Raw genomic sequence first — 24,181 nt, 5'->3', positions numbered from 1 at the left:
CCTAATCAACTGGAAAGCCACCCTTCCCTCTGTTCAGTGGAAGTTGGACCTTGTGTGGCCACAGGTTTGCATCCTTCCAACGGAGTTACAGAGACTTCAGCACTTCTGCTCTTCTGAAGCCTCTGCCTTTGCCAGCAGACACTGCGTTTCTTTCCATCAGCTACTAACACGATTTCCCTAAATGACCTACTGTCTTCTCAGGAAATATTGGAGTTGAGTGTTTTGATTACCTCTTCTATGCTTTTTTGGAATAATTATTGCAACCCTAAAAATGCTTTAAAAAAAAAAATTACATCTTCTAATTGCTTTTGCTATTCTTCACACTCTTATTTCTAAGACTGGGTTTTCTTTTCTCTTTCCAGCCTATTTTTTTTTTAAACTGAGAGAGATTTGATTGCAGTGTATGATAGCGTACTGATTACATATAACGAGGTTTAAAATTAGCTTTATAAAACATTGTTATTTCATCTAGAGAGGGGCCCGTATATTTTTATTGTTGAATGTATTCTAAATTACTTTGTTAAATATGTAGAGGATGAAACACATGAGAAGACAGTAACAAACTAGCAGATAGATCCCCTACTCCTTTGAGCATTGTATAATCATTTACACTTGGGCAAAGCAAATGTGGGTGCTATTAAAACACTGACAGTATCTTTTAAGTGTTTAATGCAAGGTTTAAATTATACTGTGAGATAACCATGCACTGGAGAATAGCCCCAGAATCAGCTCAATCTCACACTGGCAAAACAAGGTCAGATCAAACTGTTTTTCCTGCATTGTCAAGAGCATTTAAACACCTCCCCTTCATTGACCTAACCTTGCAACATGCAACTTAACAAAATTTTATCTAAAATACATTTGTTAGATGAAACATGTCTTTGCTTATGCTTGTGTTTCAAAATTTATGCACATGCAGTATTTTTACAACTTTGAAAAGTGTTTTTGCTTCAATGCAAAAATTTAGATTTTATTGCAGTAATTTAATTTGTTGTGTGTTTTTACAGCTTTTTCCCCTCCCTTTTGTTCTTTTTGGTTTTAGTTTAAAAGATCTTATCCAAAGCGAAGATGTGAAACCCAAGCTGCAATACATCATGAATAACCCTTCCTTTTCTATGGTAACAATTCAAAGTGAAGACAGTGGGATAACCTGGGAAACCAGCTCTAGCAGATGTTCTACTCCCTGGGCCTCCGAAACTAGTACAACTTCTGATCTTTATAGTATGGAAAGCTCACCGGTAGGTTCTCCTCCAGGAAAAGTCATCTTTATTATGGATGAAGGCAAGATTATTCGGAAGAGGAAGCGCAAAGCTTCAAATAGGGTGCCGATGGCTACAAGTTTGAAGGGAGGCCAGGGCAATAAAAAACGTGACTCTTCTGGAGTGCAGAGGCAAGAACAAAGAACCGTTCTAGGAGATGTTCAGGCCTCCGTGTTGAACGTTGAACAGGTGGAAGCACAAGACACAGATGAGGAAATGCTGGATGACAAAGAAGATCTAGAAAACACCACAGAAGAGCCAGTAAAACGGGCTCCGATAAGATCAATATTTAGAGAGAGCAGACTGAGAAAAGTAGGGCCGATCCTTGGAGGACCAGTACAAGCTAGAATCCAGCTGTTCAACTCAATTTTTGGAGGGACTGAGCCAGCCCCTGAAACATTGGAGAAAACCAGAACCCAGAGAAGCAGCTCAGTTTCAGGAGATCCTGAACAGTTAATTGAAACATCAGTAAAAGAGAGATTGCAGAAGTACCGTTCACTTTCAGAAGCAGCACGTTCAAAAACTTTCCAGAGAACAAAAAGTAGAAATCTTGAAACACCATCAGAGAGAAGAAGAAGGGAGCAAAGACAACAATCCACAGCACATGCAAATCAAAGCTATTCTTCACCAACAACACCTCTTGAAAAGCAGTTTACTAGTAAAGGTGATGTTTCATCTGAAAATATTAAACCCATTAAAATGAAAGATAAACCAAACAGATTTTCAAGCTTTGGTACAGAAACAACTCTTCAACACAAAGAAAGAAAAGACAGACAATCTCTTTCAGAGACTCCAAATCAGGAATCAGGACATCCACTGAAGTCCTGCCCTCCTGAAGAAGCCAGGAAGCAGCAAAGTTATTCACCTGCAGCCAAAACATCAATAACAGAGCAAACAATCTCCACTTCATCGGAGTCTGATGATAAATCAGAGAAACAAGTATTGCTTCCCTCAGCTGAAAATGCAAACAAGAAACCAGACCATTCCCTGGTGACAGCATCGGATCATCTGGACAAACTGAAGGAGCAGGAAATTCAGCCCAATTCTGCACCACAGTCTGTTTCAGGAGATTTTGTTAATGAATTAGATAGACAAAGTACCCAACCTATTTTGCCTACCGCATCCATGTCAGAACATCCTGAGAAGGAAGCACAGAAGTCAGCAGTTCAGTCTTACTTACCTAGTGCTCCATCAGCTAAACCCAAATATTCCACTCTATCTGAAAAAAGACAGGAGGGTATTGTCCCCCAGTCATCAGAAACTGCACAATCTGAGTCTGAACATGTGCTTCTACCACATTCTGTAGACAAAACAGAGAAGGAAGAAACTGAGTGTCATTCATCAACAAGTGCACTGTCAGAAAATGAGCCTTCTGGTCTATTGTATTCTGCTAAAAAAACAGAGGGTCAAAAGACCCCACCATCGGAAACCCAAAATGTTGACTTTGAGAAGCAAACAAGGGCCGAACAAGACTTTTCCTTCTCCCTTCAGGAAACAGAGGAGCAAGGAATTCAGCTAAATGCACCTATTCCTGAAAAGATAGATTCTAAATATTTTGGCATTTCATATCCTATTCTCACAGAAACAAAAGAAACTCCGAAAACTTCAGCTATAAATAAAGCAGTAGACTTGGATCACCTTGATTTTTCCAGTGAAAAAAACAAGCAAGCAGAGAGTGTGCAAATGGAGATGGAGCATCCAGATTTCTCATATTCCAGTAAAGAAATTGAGGAATCAGAGAGAACACAGATGGAGACAGAGCATCCAGACTTCTCATTTTCCAGGGAAGAAACAGAGGAATTGGAGGGTGCACAGATGGAGATGGAACATCCAGACTTTTCTTTTTCCAGGGAAGAAATGGAGGAACCAGAAAGTGCAGAGCTGGAGACAGAACAGCCAGATTTTTCATATGCCAGGGAAGAAATGGAAGAATTGGAGGGTGCACAAATAGAGACCAAGCATCCAGATTTCTCATATTCGAGGGTAGAAGCAGAGGAATTGGAGAGTGAAAAACTGGAGACAGAATATCCAGAATTGCTTTTTTCCACAAAAGAAACAGAGGAATTGGGGAGTGCCCAACTGCAGACAGAGCATCTGGATTTCTCATATTCCATGGAAGAAACAGAAGAATCAGAGACTGCACAGCTGGAGGTGGAGCATCCAGACTTTTCTTTTTCCAGGGAAGAAATGGAGGAATCAGAAAGTGCAACACTGGAGACAGAACATCCAGATTTCTCATATTCCAGCAAAGAAATTGGAGAATTAGAAAGTGTACAAATAAAGACAGAGCACCCAGATTTCTCATATTCCAGAGAAGAAATAGTAGAATCAGAGAGTGCACAGCTGGAGACAGAACAGCCAGACTTTTCTCTTTCTAGGGAAGAAGTGGAGGAACCAGAAAGTGCACAGCTAGAGACAGAGCATCTAGATTTCTCACATTTCAAGGAAGAAACAGAGGAATTGGAGAGTGCTCAACTGGAGACAGAGCAGCCAGATGTCTCATATTCCATGGAGGAAACAGAGGAATCAGAGAGTTCACAACTGGAGAAAGAGCATCCAGAATTTTTTTCCAAGGAAGAAACAGAAGAATCAGAAAGTGCACAGCTGGAGATCGAGCATCCAGACTTTTCTTTTTCCAGAGAAGAAATGGAGGAACCAGAAAGTGCAGAGCTGGAGACAGAGCAGCCAGATTTCTTATATTCCAGAGAAGAAATAGGAGAATCAGAGAGTGCACAGCTGGAACATCAGGAGTTTTTATTTCACAGGGAAGAAACAGAAAACCAAAAATCTGTTCCTTTTGAACAGCCAGAGTCTTACTCCCCTGAAGAAGCAGAGCAAGAAGAAGCAGCACAACTTGCAGTGGTACCTTCAGATTTGTCATGTTTGATGGAAGAAGTAGAGAAAGAAAACACTAGAGAACTCCAGTTGGTACATCCAGATACATTTGATTCCACCAGAAGAGCAGAGACACAGCAAACTGGGTATCTGGAAACAGCACGATCAGATTTACCATATTCCACAAATAAAACAAAGCAGCAAGAACTGGCACAAGCAGATTTGGATAATTTTCTCACGTCATATTTTGGTAACAAAGGAGAACAGCCGCAGCCTATACAGCAAGATTCACAACCTGGAGGTAAGATGTATTCCCATGCCAAAGAAGTGCAGGGAGAAACTACTCAATTGCAGTCAGAGCATCCAGTTCTGTCATATTCTACTGGAAAAGAACAGCCACATGAAACCTCACAGCTGAGGGCAGAACAGCCAGAGACATCATATTCCAGTGGCAAAACAGAACAACAAGAAATATTGCAACGAAAGTTGGAACAAGCAGATACGCTATATGCCCAGGGAGAAACAGTACAAGAAGTTGTACAAAGAGACTTAGAAGGTCCAGACTCATCATGTTTTGTTAGTGAAGCAGAGCAACATGAAAATGTACAACTAGCTTCAGAAAATAGGGATTTCTCATTTGCCACCAGAGAAGTAATGCTAGAAGGAGTGGAGTCAGGATCTTTGGGGTCCTCACGTTTGATCGACAGAGCAAAGCCCTGGGAAATGGCACAAATTGAGGAGGAGCAGTCACTTCCCTCCTGTTCCACTGCTGGTAGTCAGCAACAGGAAACACCACCACTCAGTGTGGCCCAGCCAGACACATCATACTCCTTTGGTAGAATGGAAGAACAAGACACAGTACAAAGAGAGCTGGGACAGCAGGAAACAGCCCAACAAAAAGCTATGGAAATGGAAATGGAGTACTCAGATTTGTCAGAAACCTTGGGGAAAGAAGGGCCACAGGTCATAGACCAAATTAATTTGGCACAACAAGGAACAGCTCAACCAGAGTTAGTGCATCCATCTCTGTCATATTCTCTCCGTGAAGAAATGCAAGAAGAAATGCAAGAAGAAATGCAAACAGAGCCAGCACATCCAGAACAGCCATTCTATGTAAGTACAGAAATGCAGGAAGAAATGACACAATACAAATCAGAGCAACCATCTCTTTCAAGTTTTACTGGCAAAACAGAGCAACAAGAAATTGTACATACAGAGCTAGGGCAAACATTTTTGCCATCTTCCAGTGGAAAAGAAGCTCCACCGGAAATGGAAGTGAGTTCAGAATATCCAGATTTGTCACATTCCTTTCATGAAGCTGAACAACCAAAACAGTTTAAACATCCAACCCTACCATTTCGTTTGAAGCAACAAGAAACTGCACCACTGGTAATGGAACATCCAGATTTTTCATGCGACAGTGGTGAAGCAAAACCAGGCAACACCGTAGATCAGGAGTCAGGACATCTAGAGCTCTCATGGTCCATGGAAGAAACACAAGGAAAATCAGAACATTTGGATTCACCAGAAAACCTGGGTGCAGCAGCACAAGATGAAAGTATGGAAGTGGAATCTAAATGCCCAAATTTAACATGTTCTGATGGCCAAAAAACCCAGGAAGAAACTTCACAATTGGGTTCAAAATATCCAGATTTATCATTTTCCTTTGGTAAAGCCAAAGAACAAGCAACTCAAGATTTTGAGTCAAAATATCAAAAATTGCCAAAAATGACCAGAAAAAGAGCTTCTCCAGCAACTGCACAAGTAGAGTCAAAACATCCAAATTTGACATATTCCCCTGCCAAAGAAAATGAGCCAGAAATTGCACCAAGGGAAATGAAGCATCCTGATTTGTCACATTGCACTGATGAGACAAACCAACAAGAAGTAGTAGTGTTGGATCAGAAACACAGAAAAATTTCTGTTGGTAGAGAAAAGCGGCAGCAAGCCATAAAACAGCAGTTAGAGCAAGAAAAGTTATCACATTCTCCTGGTAAAACAGAGCAATTAAAACATGCCCGGGAGGACTTGGAACAATCAGATTTATCATTTTCCATTGACAGGCCGGGTGATAAAATTGCCGCACCAGAGGCAGGGCACACTGATGTGATATATCCTCTGGACAACATAGAGGTGCAACGACAAGAATCGGAACAAATAGGTCTAACTTACCCCTTTGGAAAAGCAGAAGAGAAAACAATTCATCCAGAAGTGGAAATCCCACATTTGGCCTATTCTGTGGGTATGTCAGAAGAAGAAGAAATGGCAGAACCAGGGCAGGAACATCCTGCGTTGCCTTACTCCGCTTCCAAAGCAGGAGGACTGCAGACTGCACAGCTGAAATCCAAACACACTGGTCTCACGTATTCCCTCGACAAAGTGCAAGAAACAACCCAGCTGGGGTTGGATGTTTGTGACAAAACAGAGCAACCCCCACCTGCCCAGCTGGAGCTGGGCCATGCAAACTTGGCTGACAAAGTGAGGCAGCAAGGGATGGAGCACACAGCCTTGGGACATCCCGATGAGGGACAGCCTGTCAGCAGAGCAGAGCATCCACAAGCTGCAAAAGAGATACTAGGAGCTTCAGATGCATCATCTCATAGTGGAAAAGCGGAGCAAAGAGAGATGACAAAAATGGAGCCAAAGCATCCTGATTTATCATATTCCATTGATAAAATGCAGACACAAGAAACTACACAACTGGCATTAGGAAAACAAGATCTATCATCTTGGTCTGGCAAAACAAAGCGAGCACAAACTGCTGAAGAGGAGCAGCCAGGCTTCCTGTATTCCTCAACAAAAGCTGCACAAGGAGAGAAAGCACAGCCGGAATTGGGACATTCACAGTTATCTTACTCTGTTAGCGAGGCAGAACAAGAAACTGCACATGTGAAATCAAACCGTTCAGATTTATATGCTGGCAGATTAGAACACCATGAAATTGGACAACCAGAGGCAGAACTAATGGATTTGTCATGTTCAATTGGTGAAAAACAGCAACCTCAAATGGCTGAAGTGGATTTGGAGTATCCGGATATATTGTATTCCGTTGGCACAGTACAGCAACAAGAAAAGATTCTACCAGAGCAGGAAAAGCCGGGTGATTTTTCATCATCTCTCAGCAAAGAAGAGCAATGGGAAGGTGCAGGGATGCAGGCAAAATACCCTGAGCTGCAGCAGTCTATGGGTAAAACAGGATTGCAAAATCAGCAAAATCAAGCAAAATCAGAATATGGAGATTTGTCATTCTCTGTTGGTACAGCAGAACCTCATGAAACAACACAGCCAGAGTTGAAAGAACACGATTTGTTGCATTCTTTTGTCAAAACAAAGCCATCGTGGGCTGCCCCACAGGAGTCTGAACATCCAGATGTCTCAGATGACATGGGTAAAGTACTGCACCCTGATTTTTCCTCCTCTCTTAGTGAAGAAAAACAAAGTGCACAACTGGAGGTCAAACAGGAGAGAGGAAGCTATGCATCACACCCAGAGGAAACAGTACGACTGAAGTTGGAACAGCCAATGTTGTCAAGTTCTCGTGGCACAGCAGAGCCATCTAATAGGGCCCCACTGGAAGCAGAATTCTCAGGCTTCTTGTATTCCTCTGGCAAAAAAGATCCACAAGAAATGACAAAACAAGAGTTGGAACATTCAGATTTATCATATTCCACTGATAAAACACAGCAACAAGAAACCACACAACTTGGGTTAGGGCAACCAGGTTTATCATCTTGTCCTGGGAAGACAGAGCAACCACAAACTGTTCAAGTGGAAGCAGAGGATCAGGACGTGCTGCATTTCACTGGCAAAACAGAATGGGAAGGAACAGCACAAGCAGAGGCTGAATATCCAGATTTGTCATATTCCAGTGACAAAGTAGAGCAGCCACCAGCTACACAACAGAAATCAGAGCAGCCTGTAACACCTCATCCCATTGGAAAAATGGAGCAACAAGGATTGGCACATCCAGAGCAGCAACTCAGTTTGTCATATCCCACTTGCAAAACACCGTCAGAAGAACCAACACAAATGGACTTGGGGCAACAAGATTTAACATACGCCCTTGGTAAAGCAGATGAAGTGCAAACTGTGCAAGGTGAACTGGAACATACAGGTTTGTTGTATTCTTCCAGCAAAAGAGAACAAGACATGGTATTGCCAGAGTTGCAACATCCGCAGCTATCTTATCCTGTTAGAGAAGCAGAAGAGGAAGCTACACATCACAAGTCAAACTACCCAGATTTGTCATATTCTATTAGTCAACAAGAGCACCGTGAAATTGAACAAGCAGAGGTGGAAGAAATGGATTTATCCTATCCAGCTGGCAAATCAGAGCACTCACAACCTACCCCAAAAGTACTTCAACAGCCAGAGTCCTTTGGCAAACTGGAGGAAAAGCGAATGGCCCAGCCTGGCTTTTTGAACCCACTTGGTGAAGAAAACCAGAAACCAGCTTCACAGTTAGATTTAGTGCAACCAGGTTTATCACATTTGCTTGGCAAAACAGAAAAGCAGGAAGCTGCACAAGTGCCTTCTGATTTTTCATATTCCGCAGGAAAAGCAGAGCAGTTGCAATCAGAACAACGAAAATCAAAATATCCAGATTTGTCATATTCTCTTGGCAAAGCAGAGACTCATGAAATGAAACCACCAGATTTATTGTACTCCTGTGGCAGAGCAGAACAACCACAGGCGGCCCAGCTAGAGCATCCAGAGACATCATGTTTCATGGGTGAAATGGAGCAGAGGGATGGAGCCCAACCTGAACTGCCATGCCTCGATTTGCCCTATGCTGTTGTGGAAACAGAGCAACCAGAAACACCTTCACCTTCTGTATCATATGCCTCTGGCAGGACTGAGGATCAGGGAACTGTACAACTGGGCTTTGAACAATCAGATTTATTAAGTTCTACCGACAAAGAAGAAAAAGATGAAGTGGCCCCTCTGAGAACAGGACATGCAGAGAAACGAGACCCCGGGGCTACTTCATCTCTAACTACTCAGCTGGAAACAGAACAACAAGATTTATCCATCTCCACTGAGGAAGCAGAGAGCAAAAAAATTCAACTGTATTCATCTCTTACTGAAAAAACAGTGTCTGTACCTTTGGGTGTTTCACATTCTGTCTCTGAAACAAAACCAGAAGGAAGACCTAAGACTTCACCTGTAGCTGGAGACCTGTCCCCCAAGCACTTAGATTTATCTGACACCCGCTGTAAAACAGAGCAGTCAGAAACTGCCCAGCCTGAGTCAGGTTTCGTCTTTGCAAGAAATGAAGCAGAGAATAAAAAAAATATTCTACATTTTCCTGTGGCTGCACAGTCAGAGGCTGAACACGTAATTTTACCTGAAACAGAGAGGGAGCACGCTCCACATTACTTCCACACAGCTGTGCAATCAGAATCTGAACAATTAAATTTATCATATTCTACAGATAAAGCAGAAATTCTAGAAAGTCAAGGTTATTTAACTGTACCTTCAAAACTGGAGTCTGAACCTTCAGTTCCATTTTATTCAGCTGATGAAACATATCAGCAAGAAATTCCAGCTCATTCAAAACCAACTTCTGAGTATTTGGCTCCCACACGGTCCCTTGCTGAGCAAGAAAAGCAAAGCATGCGGCCACTTATTCCCCAGTCTGCACAACCACAATGTAAACATGTAATTCCACCACATGATGGAAAAGAATTGCAACAAATTCAGCTCTGTTCACCTAAACCAGCAAGCTTGAAGACAGTGCAGTCGGAGACTAGGTCTCTAAAGCACACACAAGACCAAGACAAGCAAGAATCTCAAGATCATTTGGTGGACACAAAATATTTGTCATCAGAGCAGCTAAGAAGCCCCCTCAAATTCACTGCTGAGCAGGATAAGCAAGAAATGCAACCTGGTGTGCAGATAGTGCCAAAGTTGGTGACCACAGAGTCGAAGGTGACTGCTGTAGCAGACCGGCAAGCAGTGTCATCAGATTCATTTGTACCTTTTCATACATTACCTGAAAAGTCAGTGTCAGTGGCTTTCACTGATGATGAAGAGAAACAAAATATTCCATCATCTTTATCTGACGTAGTAGGCATGCTTGGAAAGCGATCTAATGTAGTTTCAGGCAGTTATACTGAAGGAGAGGATAGACATGAAATGCAACGATATTTGGCAGACCAAAAGCACACATCCTTGGAGCATCTGGGAACTGTTTCATCAGATCTTGTTTATGAAACTGTGACAGTCAAAACTCAGCAGTATTCTGGTGAACATGGCAGCCTTTCTTCAGCGGAGATCAAGTCCCTTAGCTCTAGTTCCGATGAAAAGCAAAATCCAGATATTCCATCTCTTGGGCTAGCTAGCTGGCTGGTAGAAGAGGTGAAAGCTCACTCAATTAGTCCACTAAGAGCTGCAGAGGTAGACAGGCAAGGAATTAATCTTTCTCCAAATGAAGCTTCCGATTTTGGATCAAAAAAATCCCCAGCTGGAAGCTGCACAGAATTTACAGTTCATGGTGCTACAGAGAGTAAAGAACATATGTTTAGAGTTTCTGATTCAGCATCAAGTGAAATTTCCCATAGAATGTCCTCAGACACTAGTCACAGAACACAAAGACATGGTTTGCCATCTCTGGTAGGAGACAAACCAGATCTAGACAAAGTTCCAGACCGTGAAACTAGCATTGGAAACACTACAAAAATGGAAGTAATGCGACATATGGAGGTAGAGAAAGTATCTGAAATGCCTGAACATTACTTGAGAGGAGAGGAAGAAGTGGAACATGTGAGCACTGTAGAAGACAGACAGGATGCTCCAGAGACTACTGAACAAAAAGATCTATTCAATATAATTTCAGAAGGTTATGAAATACTCAATATTCATGCTCCTACACATATTTCTTCTGTGGATCAGGAAGAAAGTGAACACATGCCAGATAAACTAGAATACTTGGAAACAAATCCTTCATTTAAAAGAAAATTAGCTGATGATGGCCATAGAGCCCTAACTTCTGGAACAACCACAGAGATTTCAGAAAGCTCAATGTTAGGAAAGTCTGCAAGCCATAAACTAAAAGAATTGGTCAAAAATGATGGTGTTGAGGAAACTGGAGAATCACAAGAAGAAAATCCTATGTTGCCAGAAAACAATAATAATGCAGATACTAATAATGGTCTGGCTGATATGGATTATTTTGAAAAATATACATTGATTGATGATAAATCCCCAATTAAGCCACATTTTGAAAGACCAAGTTCATTGTTTCCTGTGGCAGAAGATCCCAATGAACCTGTGGAAGAAGCCACGACTTTTAAAGAAAGCACTGAGGTAGATACTTTGGAAGAGGAGTTTTCCTTACTTGAGGATCTGGATGAAGTCTTTTATGGTACTGTGAAAGGAGAAAGCAAAATGCAGTCCTATGCAGATGCTCCAAACCCTTTACCTCTGCAGAAATCAATTGATACGAGCAGTAAAAAGGTTACAAATGTAGAAGATGAACGGAAGTCACCAGGGACCCCACTCTTTGATTCAGAAGAAGGAGTGCTAGAACGATCTCTGTTGTTCCCTACCACTGTTGCTGCAGTTAATCCAGAACTTCTAGAGGAGCCACCCGCTCTGTCATTTTTATACAAGGACCTCTATGCAGAAGCAGTAGGAGAAAAGACAAAGGATGAGACTCCCTCTGATGAGGAAAGTGGTAATTCTAATGCGTCTTTCCCTAGTAGAAATTCAGACACAGATGATGGAACAGGAATATATTTTGAAAAATACATTCTGAAAGATGAAATTCCAAGTAAGGCCATAGGGCTTCAAAAGGATCAGATACCAGAGAATGAGTCCTTTAGTGGAGGAATTTCAGTTCAGATTTCAGAGGACAAACACAAGCAGGGGTCTGGTGATGTTCAATGTGTCAGGACTGACGTTCTGACAGAAAGGGGTGTTGTGGAGAAAGTTCAGGTTGACAGTGACATTCAAGCAACAATTTGTAAACCAACGCATGCCATTCCTTTTGGAAGCAAAGTAATTCTTTCAGGTGCAAGAGCTGATACCACTGAACAAAGAGCAGAAGAAAACGTACCTGTAGAAACAACTGAGGAGTTGCTAGAGCAATCAAGTCATCAAGTGTATAGTCAGGTAGCAGATTATCAGGGAGCTGCATATCAAGAAACTGGTAATAAGCAGGAGGAACAGCATGAAGTGACAGCAGTTCCTCAAATGGAAAAATATGTCCCATATGTCAGGACTCCTGTTGAAGACAGTGAAGATGATCAGTATACCCAGGAAAATCTTTCTAGTGTCCCTACCCTTCAGCAAACAGAGAAGCCACACTTGCAAGGAGAGGAGCAACAACCTGATGTTTATGAAGATCTCGCTGAATCAATGGACTATGATGTGATTACACAAGAAGAACTTTTGCAAGATGAAATATCATCTCAATTTACACATGAGGAGCTATTATTTGAAGACAGAGACTCTTTTGAGCATGCTGGTGATAGTTATGAATTTGTTAATGAGCCAGAGCAAAGAACACCTGTTGAGCTTGAAGATTCAGGCTTTGTGGTGATGTATCCTGAAAAATCCGCAACAAACATTCCTCAAGTTGAGAGCCCACAAAGAGAACTAAAGAAAGCACAAACAGACACATACTGTTACCACTGCAAATGCCCAATATCTGCTATTGACAAGCTTTTTGGAGAACATAAAGACCATGAAGTGACAACACTAGATGATGCTGCAGCCAAGATGAAGGTAAGAATTAATTTGGGTGAGGGTGGGGACATGCTAAAGGTGATTTCCCCAGACCTCCTGTGTTGTTAGCGGAGAGGCTTCAGAGAGCAGTCCAGAGGCTAAATCACGGTAACCATAAAATAAAAACTATTCCTAAACACCTGTTAGAGATCTTGAAGGGACATTATCTTATTAAGGTATTCTCTAGAGTCCTAGGTTGCTAAGCTGGTATTTTTATTTGTTCAGAAGTTTGAATGACTTTGTTTATACGTAGCTGTTACCAGACTTCCCATCTTTAAGCCCTCTCCCCTGTGTAGGTTTGTTCTGGTTCATGTATGTAGGGGGAGAATGTATGAATGGGAAGAGGGTTGTTTCTATAAAAAGAAAATTTTAGTAAGAGCAGCTCATTTCGCTTGACAAGGTAGAGAAACCTCCATATGTGGGAATCAGTATCATCATAAAACATTCCCTGTCCTAGCTACATGTGTTGGTTGCTCAGAGATGTTAGATGAGTTACACAGTTTACACTGCACAGTTTTGTTGAAACTGCATCCTCATTTTCTGTTCAGTTCATGTCCTTCTGTGCCAATAGTGGTTTAGCTGTAGCGCAGGTAAGGGTTTAGCAAGTCCTACTTCTTCCCACTATCTCTTAAGCTGTACCGCTCTAAAGGACAGTGAAAAATGCTCTCCATTTCACTAGGCTAGTCCTTTGCTATCAATACTAATGAAAGTGCTTTCGTTTCTCTGGAAGCTCTTCTTCATTGAGTTGCATGTATTCTCTCACATTAAGATGTAATCTCTCACATTTCCCATATTGGATTTGTTCATGTACGAGTATACAGGTGTTCCTTTCTTGGTTACCACTTATTTAATCTCACCCCAGTATCTGAAAGCTGAGTTCTCTTTCCTGGCACAAGTTGGGTTGACAGTAACACAGATTTTGTGTAATTTCATTAAAATTCCAGAAGGCGTGTATCTCTGGTGTTTATGTTACCTTTATGTTAACTCATATGCAAGAAAGAGAAATTAAAAGTTGTAGGAATCAATGTGGCAGTTTCAAATATCAGTATTTACAAACTATCTCCATGGTGTGCAGATGTATGACAGCAGAGTTGCTTTTTATACATGGCCATTCATGCTTGACTTAGAAGTGATAATTAGCCACCAGTAAGTAATAAAGTCACAGACCCCAACCATCCCTCGAATGTACCTGCATTGCAGCGAGTGAAGTTAAGCCACAAATAAATGTCCCATGATATCACTCACTGGCTGTGAAGCACGGACATGAAGCCAATATTAAATCTGGCCACAACACAGGCTTGGCTTCACATGATTTCTAGCACTCTGGGCTCAGGTTACTCTGAGACGGCATTTGTATGTTTCTTGTTACTTCTGTGTAACTACTGAGAAAACGTTAAGACAGCAAAGTGCTTTTCACCTGAGTTTTTACTGTAGAAACATAGCTTCACAGTAAATGAGCTATGGATGGCATGTCAGATTTTATAGGTTATCTCGACAAACAAAAGCTTGCCTCTGAGTCTTGGTGATTGGTCCTAAATACTTACAAAGTGAGCCTTCAATTGTGCAATCCAATGTGACATTTATAATTAATGGAAAGTCATATGCTAGTTCTCAACAGATCTAGCTGTAGAAGTTTGCCATATTAGAAGGCTGTCGCCAAAGGAAGGTAACCTTCCATTTAGATTTATGCCAGCTAATTAAAATTAAGTATTTTTATAAATTATAAATTGCACCTGAGCAGATGGCCAGCTTGCTTTTATGAAAGGTCAAGAAGGACTAAGAAGAAGTTCTGAGTCATCTCTGATGGCTGTTGTCCCTTGGACTGGCTTTTGTTTCCACATCTAATTCAACCCGGGATTCTGATGAATTCTGGTTTATAGGAAATATCTTTAAAATTCTGATTAAAAAAATTACAACACTGCATAATCTATTAGCCTCATAATTACATGCATTATCTTCCTTTTTATGGGCTTGTTCCTGCAATATCTCAAGGACCCTCATGAAGCTCTCAGTACACTCAGTCTCTAGCAAAACTGCACTGGAATTCATAGTGTTCAACAACTCGTATAGACACTCAGCACCCTGTTGAACTGAGCTCACTTTTTTTGGTTTGGAAACAGTTTTGTGCCTGTTCCAGTTGCTATTTCTGTGCTTGTCTTTGTAGCCAGGGAGATACTTGAACTTAATTTAGCAATTGTTCCAATGGAGGCTCATGGCAAAACAGAAACATTCACCTAAAATAAGTTGTGTGTAAAAACTTTATAAAATAACGTGCTTATGTTACTGAAACATTTTACATTTCAGGATCAGTTAGGTGAATTGCTACTAGCACTGGAAGAAAAGTCAATGAAGATTGAAGAGTTTGTGAGTGATATTGAATCGCTATTTAACTCTGTTGAGGTAAGTCCAGTGTTTATCGAAATAGGTTTTTTCCCCTCTACAAAATTATATCTAAGATATGCTTGCTTTGTTACTTAGTGTCATTACTTCCACTAAAACAGGCTGTTTGTCCAGTCCTCAAACTGACCTCTCCCATTGGAAGGTGTTCACTTTAGGAGAAGAAGATCACTTTTTTGCACATTATTGCAAAGTGGAATATGTCACTATCAAGCACTGGAGCAAAAAGTTCCCTTAATTTTGTTTATGCTTATAAAAACCTCACACTGTTTGTGTCTTTATTTAGGATCCTGTGTAAAGCATCTAAATGAGTAGCTTAATGTCTTAACTTGTTAATGCCCAAGTTCTTAAGCCTTGAGGACTGTATTAATTTCAGTTAAAAGTATTGATTTTTAGCTATTTTGTAGTCAGATTTCCTATCTCAATGCTTAAATATAGAAGTTTAATTTTAAACACCAATAGTAAAAAAAAAATAAATCTGCCATTGTTTTTACTGTATTTCTTTAGCATTATTTCTCCCAGATGAGTTTGATTAGAGGAATAAAGCTCTCTTATTCTCAGGGTGCCAGAAGGAGTCTGGTGGATGGCTCATGTATGGCTAATTGAGAGTTTATGTGTATTCCTGAAGTGTTGCAATTTTATTCTGCAGATCAATTCACATCTGTTTTTTTCTTTGCAGGAAAACTGTAAGAAAAATGCAGAGTTATTGGAAAAACAGAATGAAGAGATGCTTAAGAAAATGGTAGCACAATATGAGGAAAAATCAGAGAACTTTGAGGAAGTGAAGAAGATGAAAATGGAGTACCTGTATGAGCAGATGGTTAACTTCCAGCAAGCTGTTGATTCAGCAAAGGAAACTTTGGAGACAACAGTAAAGGAAACAGAAGAACTCGATGGATTTGTTTTCCTAAATGTAAGTAAAAATGGCTTTCTTACTGTTAGTTTTATGATATGAGGTAGGAAAACCTCATTCTCAGCCTACAGTACCTAGGCTGAGAATGAGTTATTTACCTTCACTTTTTTTAAGATAGCTAAATCCTGCAAGCTCAGCTGTTCCACTCTGAAACTGATAGATCATTTGCTTTTGTCACGTGAAGGCTCAGAGAGAATTGCAAGGATGATTCATAGGATGAAAACATGCCTTACGTCATTAAAATGGTTCAGTTTTGTTTTGTGAGGAGAAGGCTAAGGGACACTGATAATTTGTCTAGAATTAATTACTCACTAAGGAGTAAGAAATGTTACTTTACTATATGAAAAATAAAGGTGAAACAAGAAAGTGTAATTGAAATTTATGTAAATGGGAAGCAGAGTTGTTGAGTTGTGGGGTTTTTGTTGGTTTTTTGTTGTTTTGTTGTGGGTTTTTTTTGTATGAGCAGATACAGACAGTAGGTATGCACTCAAAGTACTGAGGCTGTGATAAATGTCTACTGCTGAAAAAACACTGAGTGGCTGTGTGGTGCTTAGTTGCTGGCTGGGGTTAAACCATGGTAATGGAATAGGTTTAGGAATGTGCATGTGGGGTGCATGTCTGTAGTGGTACTTTCTGGATGTAAAAAGCATCCCTTGAGTCTGCATGACTGGAGTTATCTAGCTTATGCAGTCATCAGTCATTAGTTGGTGTCAGAGGGTCTTTCAGGTTAATCATTAACTGCCTGGGTCCTCCAAGATTGCTCTTGTGCTGCAAGATTTGTCTGTAAGTGAGCTGCAACACTTTCTCCTTGATAGAAGTGTATCAGCAGTCTTGAAGGGCAGTAATCTTGTACTGTTACGGAATTAGCATGTAGTCTGGAAGCTGCAAAGAAACTCTCCTGCGATGCAAGAAATGCAAAGCTGAAATTACTGTCTAAAGACTGACCACTCACGCAAAATAAATCAGCTTTCCAAATACAAGCCCCCGGCCCATATACCAGTAGTTGTGGAAATGGTGGAGCAGTATTTGGTTTTCCCCCCTGCTCCAAGCTATGCAATGTCTTAGTATCCTGTAGCCAAGTGAATGCCATGGGAGACTGGCTATTTTGGGATGGGTGAGAAATATATCTTATTTTCCTGAACTTTGTGAGGTGCTGGATCAGTGCTTTGGCAAAAAGGTAACTTTGTAATCTGAAATTCTTTTTTGGGGTGGGAAAACTATTAGATTTCCTGCCCCCTTCTGTTCGTGATAAAGGATGGGAACTTTTCTGTCCAAGAGTCAGGAAATGTTAGCTGAAGATTCATGGACCATGGGAGAAGCTTTCACTCCACGAGTGCAAATCTCACACAGGTTCTAGTAACTAGAAGTTATGAAGGAGAATTCAGCCAGAATTTGGATTTAAGTGTTCTTATAGTACAAGTGATTTCTTTCTGTAAAAAACTTGGTTTATGAAAACATTTGACTGTGCTCTGATCTTTAAACCTGGATATTGAATACTGACCCCTCAGGAGTTTAAACCCAGATTTAGACTCTGATAGCCTGCTGAGCCAGAGCTTTGAAGTAGAATATTCTTAGGGAACCAAATGCTCTGCTGGTGTGAATGAGCAGCATCCCAGACAACATCAAGTCATGCTGTGCGTGTTTTATGGCTGTGGAGAGTAGCAAGGCTGTTAGAAGAGTGGCTCTTTAACATTTTCAGGGATTTGAAAACTTAATACATTTCTTTTTTTTCCTCCTTTAGTCATCTAAAGAATTGAATAAAAGGTATATGAAATATGGGTTAAGTGCACTGTAGTGAGTACTAGGCCTAGCATGCTAAATGCTTCACTTTGTACTTGCAAGCTTTGAAAACACACTGCTAATATTCATAGCTGCTTTTCTAAACCTTGCAAATAATGAAATTAATAGAAGGGGTTTTATGCTTGTCGCTGTAACTGACTGGTTTTGAAGTCTTTTGCACGTGTTCTGTAATACCTCAGTTAAACAAGTAGCACTTTAAAATGTCAGCTCAATTTTAAATCTCTGCACAGACGTTTTTAAACAGACGTTCCTTGTAGTTATTATCATTATTATACACACTTATACTAAAAAAAAAACATTTTGACCATGCTTCCGTCTCTTAGACATCACTGGTGTGCTCTTTTTTCACTAGTCTGGTTCTGCGTTGCTTGGCCTCTGAAAGGTTATAGTGCAAAGTGTCGCTCCCATGGCTGGGGTTGTTGGGCTTGGATTGTTGGGGTTATTTCTAAGCATCATTCCAGAAAAAAATGAGATTAAGTAGTTTTTAAAAGCTTACCAGGAGACTATGGGCTGATGTTTTCCCATTCCTCTTCATTGGCACTGCCTGATTCAGGATGGGTCAGAGGGCTGTTGCCTCATCACAGCTGCATCCTGGCCCTCCTGCACATACCGGTAAATACATGGAATAGCAAACAGTTCTCTGCCATGTGCGATATCTCCAAGGAAGTAATTTTGGTGAGACCCATCTTTATGAGAGAAGTGTTTAGTTATAAGCCCATGTTGCCCCGATAAATTTTCCAACGTGAACTACAAATATTCAGACCGGTTGGCTGCAGACTTCTCCGATGCAAGCCCCCAAACCTACTTTGCCCAAACCGCTGCCCCTGACTTTATCCAAAGGGCCTAGGTGTTGTGTGGTGCATGTTGGAGATCCCCCCGTCAGTGCTGCCTCTGCCATCACAGCGGTACACATGCCAACGTGGACTGGGGTACAACAATGACACCAGGGTTCTAGTTCACAGTCAAACTACAACCCCAGGAGAGTGGTCTGAAGAGACTGTGCCCAACACCCTTTCCGGTACCCATTAATCTGCAGAATTAGGACTATACATTTGGATTCCCCCATTCTAAGTCAAAATGTGACAGTCTGGCCACATACGTGCTTGTAGTTTATTGCATAAGAATAGAGCAGGTATAATGTGATGAAGAGATTTTCCAAGGTTTTCTGTATGCTTGGTATTTACTTGTTAACTTACACACTGAACTTCAAGCTTATTCTGTTTTGTGCATGGTTTTGGTTATTACTTTGATAATACCTGACTTGCTAAAAAAGTTAAGAACAAGTCTGTATAACAATGGATGTTTTTCTAAAGAAAATGTATTTTACATTTGTTGTGCTTTGTTAGGATTAGCCATAGTTAACTACTTTGGTGACTGGAAAAAAGAGGGGGAGAAAGGTGAACTTCAGTTGCCTTGAAAAAATTTCTTTTTTCATTTCCTTGAAGCTGCTTTTCCCTCACAGTTAAAAATATGTTGGATTTTTTCCTATAGTAAACTCAGCAAACAAGGGCTAATTAAGTGGAATCCATCTTATTTTCTTTCTTTCTCTCTCTCTTTTTTTTTTTTTTTTTTTAATTTGTTTTGTTTGCCACAAGCAGCTGCTTTACATTACGTGTCTGGAGTCAGCTGCTGTAGTTTAGCTCTAAGTTCGTAACCTTTAAGGGCACTGCCTTAGTAAGTCCAGATCCTTGTGCTCTGGGAGTCTTGCCGTGAACTTCAAATCCTCACGTTCTCGTGAGTCAAGTGTATACATACTGTGTGCACCCTCTCTGCACTCCTGATCTGCAATCACAGTATATTCTAAATGTTCAAAACCAGCAAAACAGCTTCTCATTGCACATTGTCCTCAAGTTCATGGGAAATGTTTAGAGAAGTGTATGTTGCATGGTCTTTTCTTCTGGCCTTTGGAAACTACATGGCACCACAAGGGATTTTTACAGCTATGTTTTTTTTTCTTCCGAATAGGTTACTTTCTGCAATGGATACTACTCTCTCTTTAGAAAAGGTGCCCAGTGCTTTTTCGCTGTTTGAGCACTATGCGGACAGTCCTGGACAAAGCAACCAGCACTCTTTAAAACAAGTGGCTGGTAAGCATCTCTAAGTATCCTCTTTGCAAAAGCTAACATTTTGACAATGGTTTGGAAATTTTATGACGCTAAAAACAGAATCTATTTGAGAAGTATAAATTTGCAAACCATGTAATTAGTGGAGTTGAATGTAAAATGAAGTCTAATTGTGCACAAGAGTTTGGCTTATAGTAGGACACTAAGATGAGCAACAGAGGGAAAAGTGCGAAAGTGGGGGATTCTTGCATCACTCAAGATATCTGTACCTCAGACTAGCTCTATCTGTAAATCTCCCAGAGCTAAAAAGAAATTGCTGTTCCCCTACAGGCAGGGGCAGAAGAGACAGTCAAAGGGTCTCCTGAGTTCTCTACTTCCAAGAGGGGCAGCCCTAGTATTGCTGGTGTGGGGATGAGAGCAGGGATCTGGCTGACAACTGAGGTCCCTGGGTTTGTGCCAAGTGAATGGAGGTACCTGAAACCCCCATGGGAAGTGAAGGGAAAGTGGCTAACTGTAGTTGGAAACAGCCTCAGCTTCAGAGTGCAGCAGTTAAAGTTGCACATGATAAAAGGGTTTATTCATCTCTACGTGATATTTCGTATTCTATAAATAGCCTGCCTGTGTGGACTTTCTGCTCTGCCTGTACATGTACCTGTAGAAATTATTTTGATCTGGACAGCTGTCAGCAAAGAGTTTGCCAGCACCAATTTGTGAATTCATTTTCATCATAATGAGGTCTCACTCCAGTGCTTCCTTCTCAAGAGAAGGTTTGTTTGGGGAGCTTGCTTCTCACTGTTGTGCTTTTTGAGCTCTGTACATTCACTGTACATGCACCATCACTGTCGTAGTCACCCTCTGGCTTTTCAAGTGGTGCCTCTTTCTCGTGTATTTGGTCCCTGAGCACTGGAACTAGAGCATAGATTATCCTAAGATGCTTTGTTTCCTGGCTGGATTTTCAGGTGCCTAATAGGACATTGGAGAAGAGCCATCCTGCCCAGACTCTCCAGGGTCTAATAAGAGTTGAGGGCACTCAGCAATGTCACTGTGGGGAGAGCATCTCTCTCCTTTACACCGCTACTTTTATTAGACCTAGAGGAACTGGATATCTCTGAGACCTTAACTTACCTGTCAGATTTGTATGAATTTGCCTGTGGCATTCATGGAATCACAGAATCACAGAATCTACTTGGTTGGAAGGGACCTTTGAGATCATCGAGTCCAACCAACCACAAAAAAAACCAAAAACAAAAACAGAAACAAAAAAAAACAAAAACAAAAACAAAAACAAAAAAAAAAAAAAAAAAAAAAAAAAAAACAAAAAAAAAAACAACAAACCCAAAACCAAACACACACCACCAAAACCAAACCAAACACCCACAACCACACACCACACCCACCCACAAACAGACACAAACCAACAGTCTCGGGCACTAGAGCATGCCCTGAAGTGCCACGTCTACACGTTCCTTAAATACCTCCAGGGATGACGACTCCACCACCTCCCTGGGCAGGCTGTTCCAGTGCCTGACCACTCTCTCGGTAAAGTAATTCTTCCTAATACCTAACCTAAACCTCCCCTGCCCCAAATTCAGACCATTTCCTCTGGCCCTGTCATTATTCCCTTGGGAGAAGAGGCCAACACCCACCTCTCTACAACCTCCTTTCAGGTAGTTGTAGAGGGCAATGAGGTCCCCCCTCAGCCTCCTCTTCTCCAAACTAAACATGCCCAGTTCCCTCAGCCTCTCCTCATATGACTTGTTCTCTAGCTGGACAGACACTCATGCAGCCAGTGTTGTCTCAGCCTCATTTCATTAGGAAGTCAGATAAAAAGATCTGTTTTTGTAACCTGCTCTCAGCCAGACTTAACTTAGTGGTGCAAATGTGTGATGTGTCTTGGTTTAGTTCCTAAGCAACCTCTTGCAGTCCCATGGCTGCAACCATTCTTTCCTCCTGGGCTGTTACCTGCTGGCAAGGTCATCCAGGAGGACAGACCTGTTTTACCGTGCTGTATTTCCTTTTCCCACAAGTCACTCCAACATGTTTCTCCCCAAACTTCTGAGATCTGCTTTTTGCTGAACACCCAGTGGCACCAGACTAGTATGCTTTGATAAACTGGAAATGGCTGACTGTCCACTAGCAAGCGACCTTCAGAGCCCCCCATTCTTTATACTTTCTTCTCTTTCTCTTTCTAAAATACCCAGTTTTCGCTCTTCACTTCCACTACCAAGTATTGCAATTGCTATTGTAATTTTTACTTTGGTGAGCAGTAGACAAAATACATATATTTATTTTTTTTTCAAGATTGCACTCTTCCTGAGGGACAATAGAGGTAAATGCCTACATGAAACTTTATTTGGAATTGAGCACCTTGAATACATCATGTGTCACATACTGCACAATGGAGGCAAATGTCAGACACTCTCAGAATCTTTTTTGACTGAAGCCATTGATGAAATAAATGTGAATTTGCCGTGTTTCTACAATCCACATATTTTTCCTTCAGAAAGTTTCGTCTTTTCCTGGACAATTTCACAGAACTTTATTTTCATCACTTCAGAAACATCTATACTTCAAAACACCCTTCATTTCCAAGTTTTTCATATCCACTCATGAAAAGCCCTTTTCCATCAAATTCTTCTTCTTTCACGTAAGTCACCCCATTAACAAATGCGTAAGCATAAAAAACCCTTGAAGCATGCCATTGGGCATACTGGAACCCAGGCTGTGGCACAAGAACAGTGGGTAAAATTAAAAAATGTAAAAATTTTTATTTCCAAAGCCTGCTGTGAGTCCTGATCTTTTATAGCAGAAGGCTGATTGTAACAACAACCTTTGCTGATTTTAACAATCTTCCATTAAAGTCACAGAGGAATGTAACTGCTCACCTTCAAGTCCACAGAGCCAAGGAAATGTTACGTCTCATTACACAGGAAAGGGGTAACTGTCCATAGAATATTTGGTATTAGTATTTTTATTTCTGGGGACCATGGAGATTAGGTAGTGTGAAAGAAAAGCTTCCTTACACCATGGCACTTCAATTAAAACTGAACTGATGAGAAAATGTTGCCCTTTTCTGTTGAAAAATATGATTTAGTCAAACTTGTGGTACAAATATCTAATTTATTTGACTAAAATTAATTTTAAAGGTGACTGGAACTTTGATAACACATAAATGTTCAGTTTCTGAAGAGTTCAGCTTCTTGCTTTGAAATTACTTCCTTTCAAAAGTTAGTTTCATATTATCCAACAGGAAATTAAAAATTAAATGTTTCTCAATGTTAACAAACTGAATTTTGATCTATAACTTCTTTTTTTTTTTTCCCCAGAAGTTTCATTCGTTAAGTTAGCTTCTGTTCAAATTTGGCATAATAATATATCTTGCAGTTGTGGGGTTTCTGTGATCATAAACAGCAGTTTCCAGGCAACTTCACAGGAAAAAAAACCCTTGTTTCCCCACTGGGTCCTCTGAAAGGAAGTCTCTTCCTGAAGATGAGCAATTTTTAAATTGACCAACTCTAGATGCAGTTAAAAACCAAAATGCAGATCGTTTTTAGCAGTGAGAAGGATGATTTTTTTTTTTTTCAATGGGAAGCAGATGTAATCCTACTGTACTGGTAGCTCTCTGTTTAAATGATAAGGAAACAGCCAGCATCTGCATTTGCCTTGTTCGTGGCACAGGGGATCATCATCATTTCTGCGAAGATAACTGAAAAAAAGCAAAAGCTTTCTGCTGAGATACTAGGAGAATTCATGCAATATGGAAATTTACTGAGTGAAGAAATAGAACCATGTATTTTAGTTCCCTGCAATCACTTTAACAAAGAGCATCTTTTGGGGCTTTTTGCTTCTTTCTTTTCCCTCCCTCTCCTTTAAGCCATAATCATAAAGGGAACAATATCTCATCAAGGATGGATCTGTACTGATCAGGAGACAAAGTTTATATGAAATGTGGGGAACCTTGGAGGTCTTTGAAAGCACTCTTTGTGAAAGATGCTCCTTGTCCCATGAGGTTCAGGTGCTTTGGCAGACCTGGGGTTCACTTGCACACAAAGGATCTTCTGTCCACTGGGTCTGTGGCGAAAATGACTGTGCCAGGCAGCAGCACCTCGTGGTGTGCCTGGAGTAGGAGTCCATCTTTGGGCAGGGGTGGACCCAAGGCTGCAGGGAGCTCCCTGCTCCCAGAC

At 40.9% G+C, this 24,181-nt stretch overlaps 1 protein-coding gene across 1 annotated transcript in view; it reads left to right on the top strand.

The window, feature by feature from the left end:
* Nucleotides 1-24,181, top strand: part of CMYA5 (cardiomyopathy associated 5) — a 47,625-nt gene that overhangs the window by 6,351 nt on the left and 17,093 nt on the right. Inside the window, exons 2-6 of the mRNA XM_074166450.1 lie at nucleotides 1,043-12,824; nucleotides 15,129-15,224; nucleotides 15,901-16,134; nucleotides 17,876-17,898; nucleotides 19,900-20,021. Coding sequence (XP_074022551.1) covers nucleotides 1,043-12,824; nucleotides 15,129-15,224; nucleotides 15,901-16,134; nucleotides 17,876-17,898; nucleotides 19,900-20,021 — 12,257 coding nt within the window. The remainder of the gene's footprint in view (nucleotides 1-1,042; nucleotides 12,825-15,128; nucleotides 15,225-15,900; nucleotides 16,135-17,875; nucleotides 17,899-19,899; nucleotides 20,022-24,181) is intronic.

The sequence above is a fragment of the Numenius arquata genome, chromosome Z (genome assembly GCF_964106895.1).
Source record: "Numenius arquata chromosome Z, bNumArq3.hap1.1, whole genome shotgun sequence".
Taxonomy (NCBI): domain Eukaryota; kingdom Metazoa; phylum Chordata; class Aves; order Charadriiformes; family Scolopacidae; genus Numenius; species Numenius arquata.
Note: the sequence above shows the minus strand (reverse complement) of the source record. Positions and strands in the feature narration are given on the sequence as shown.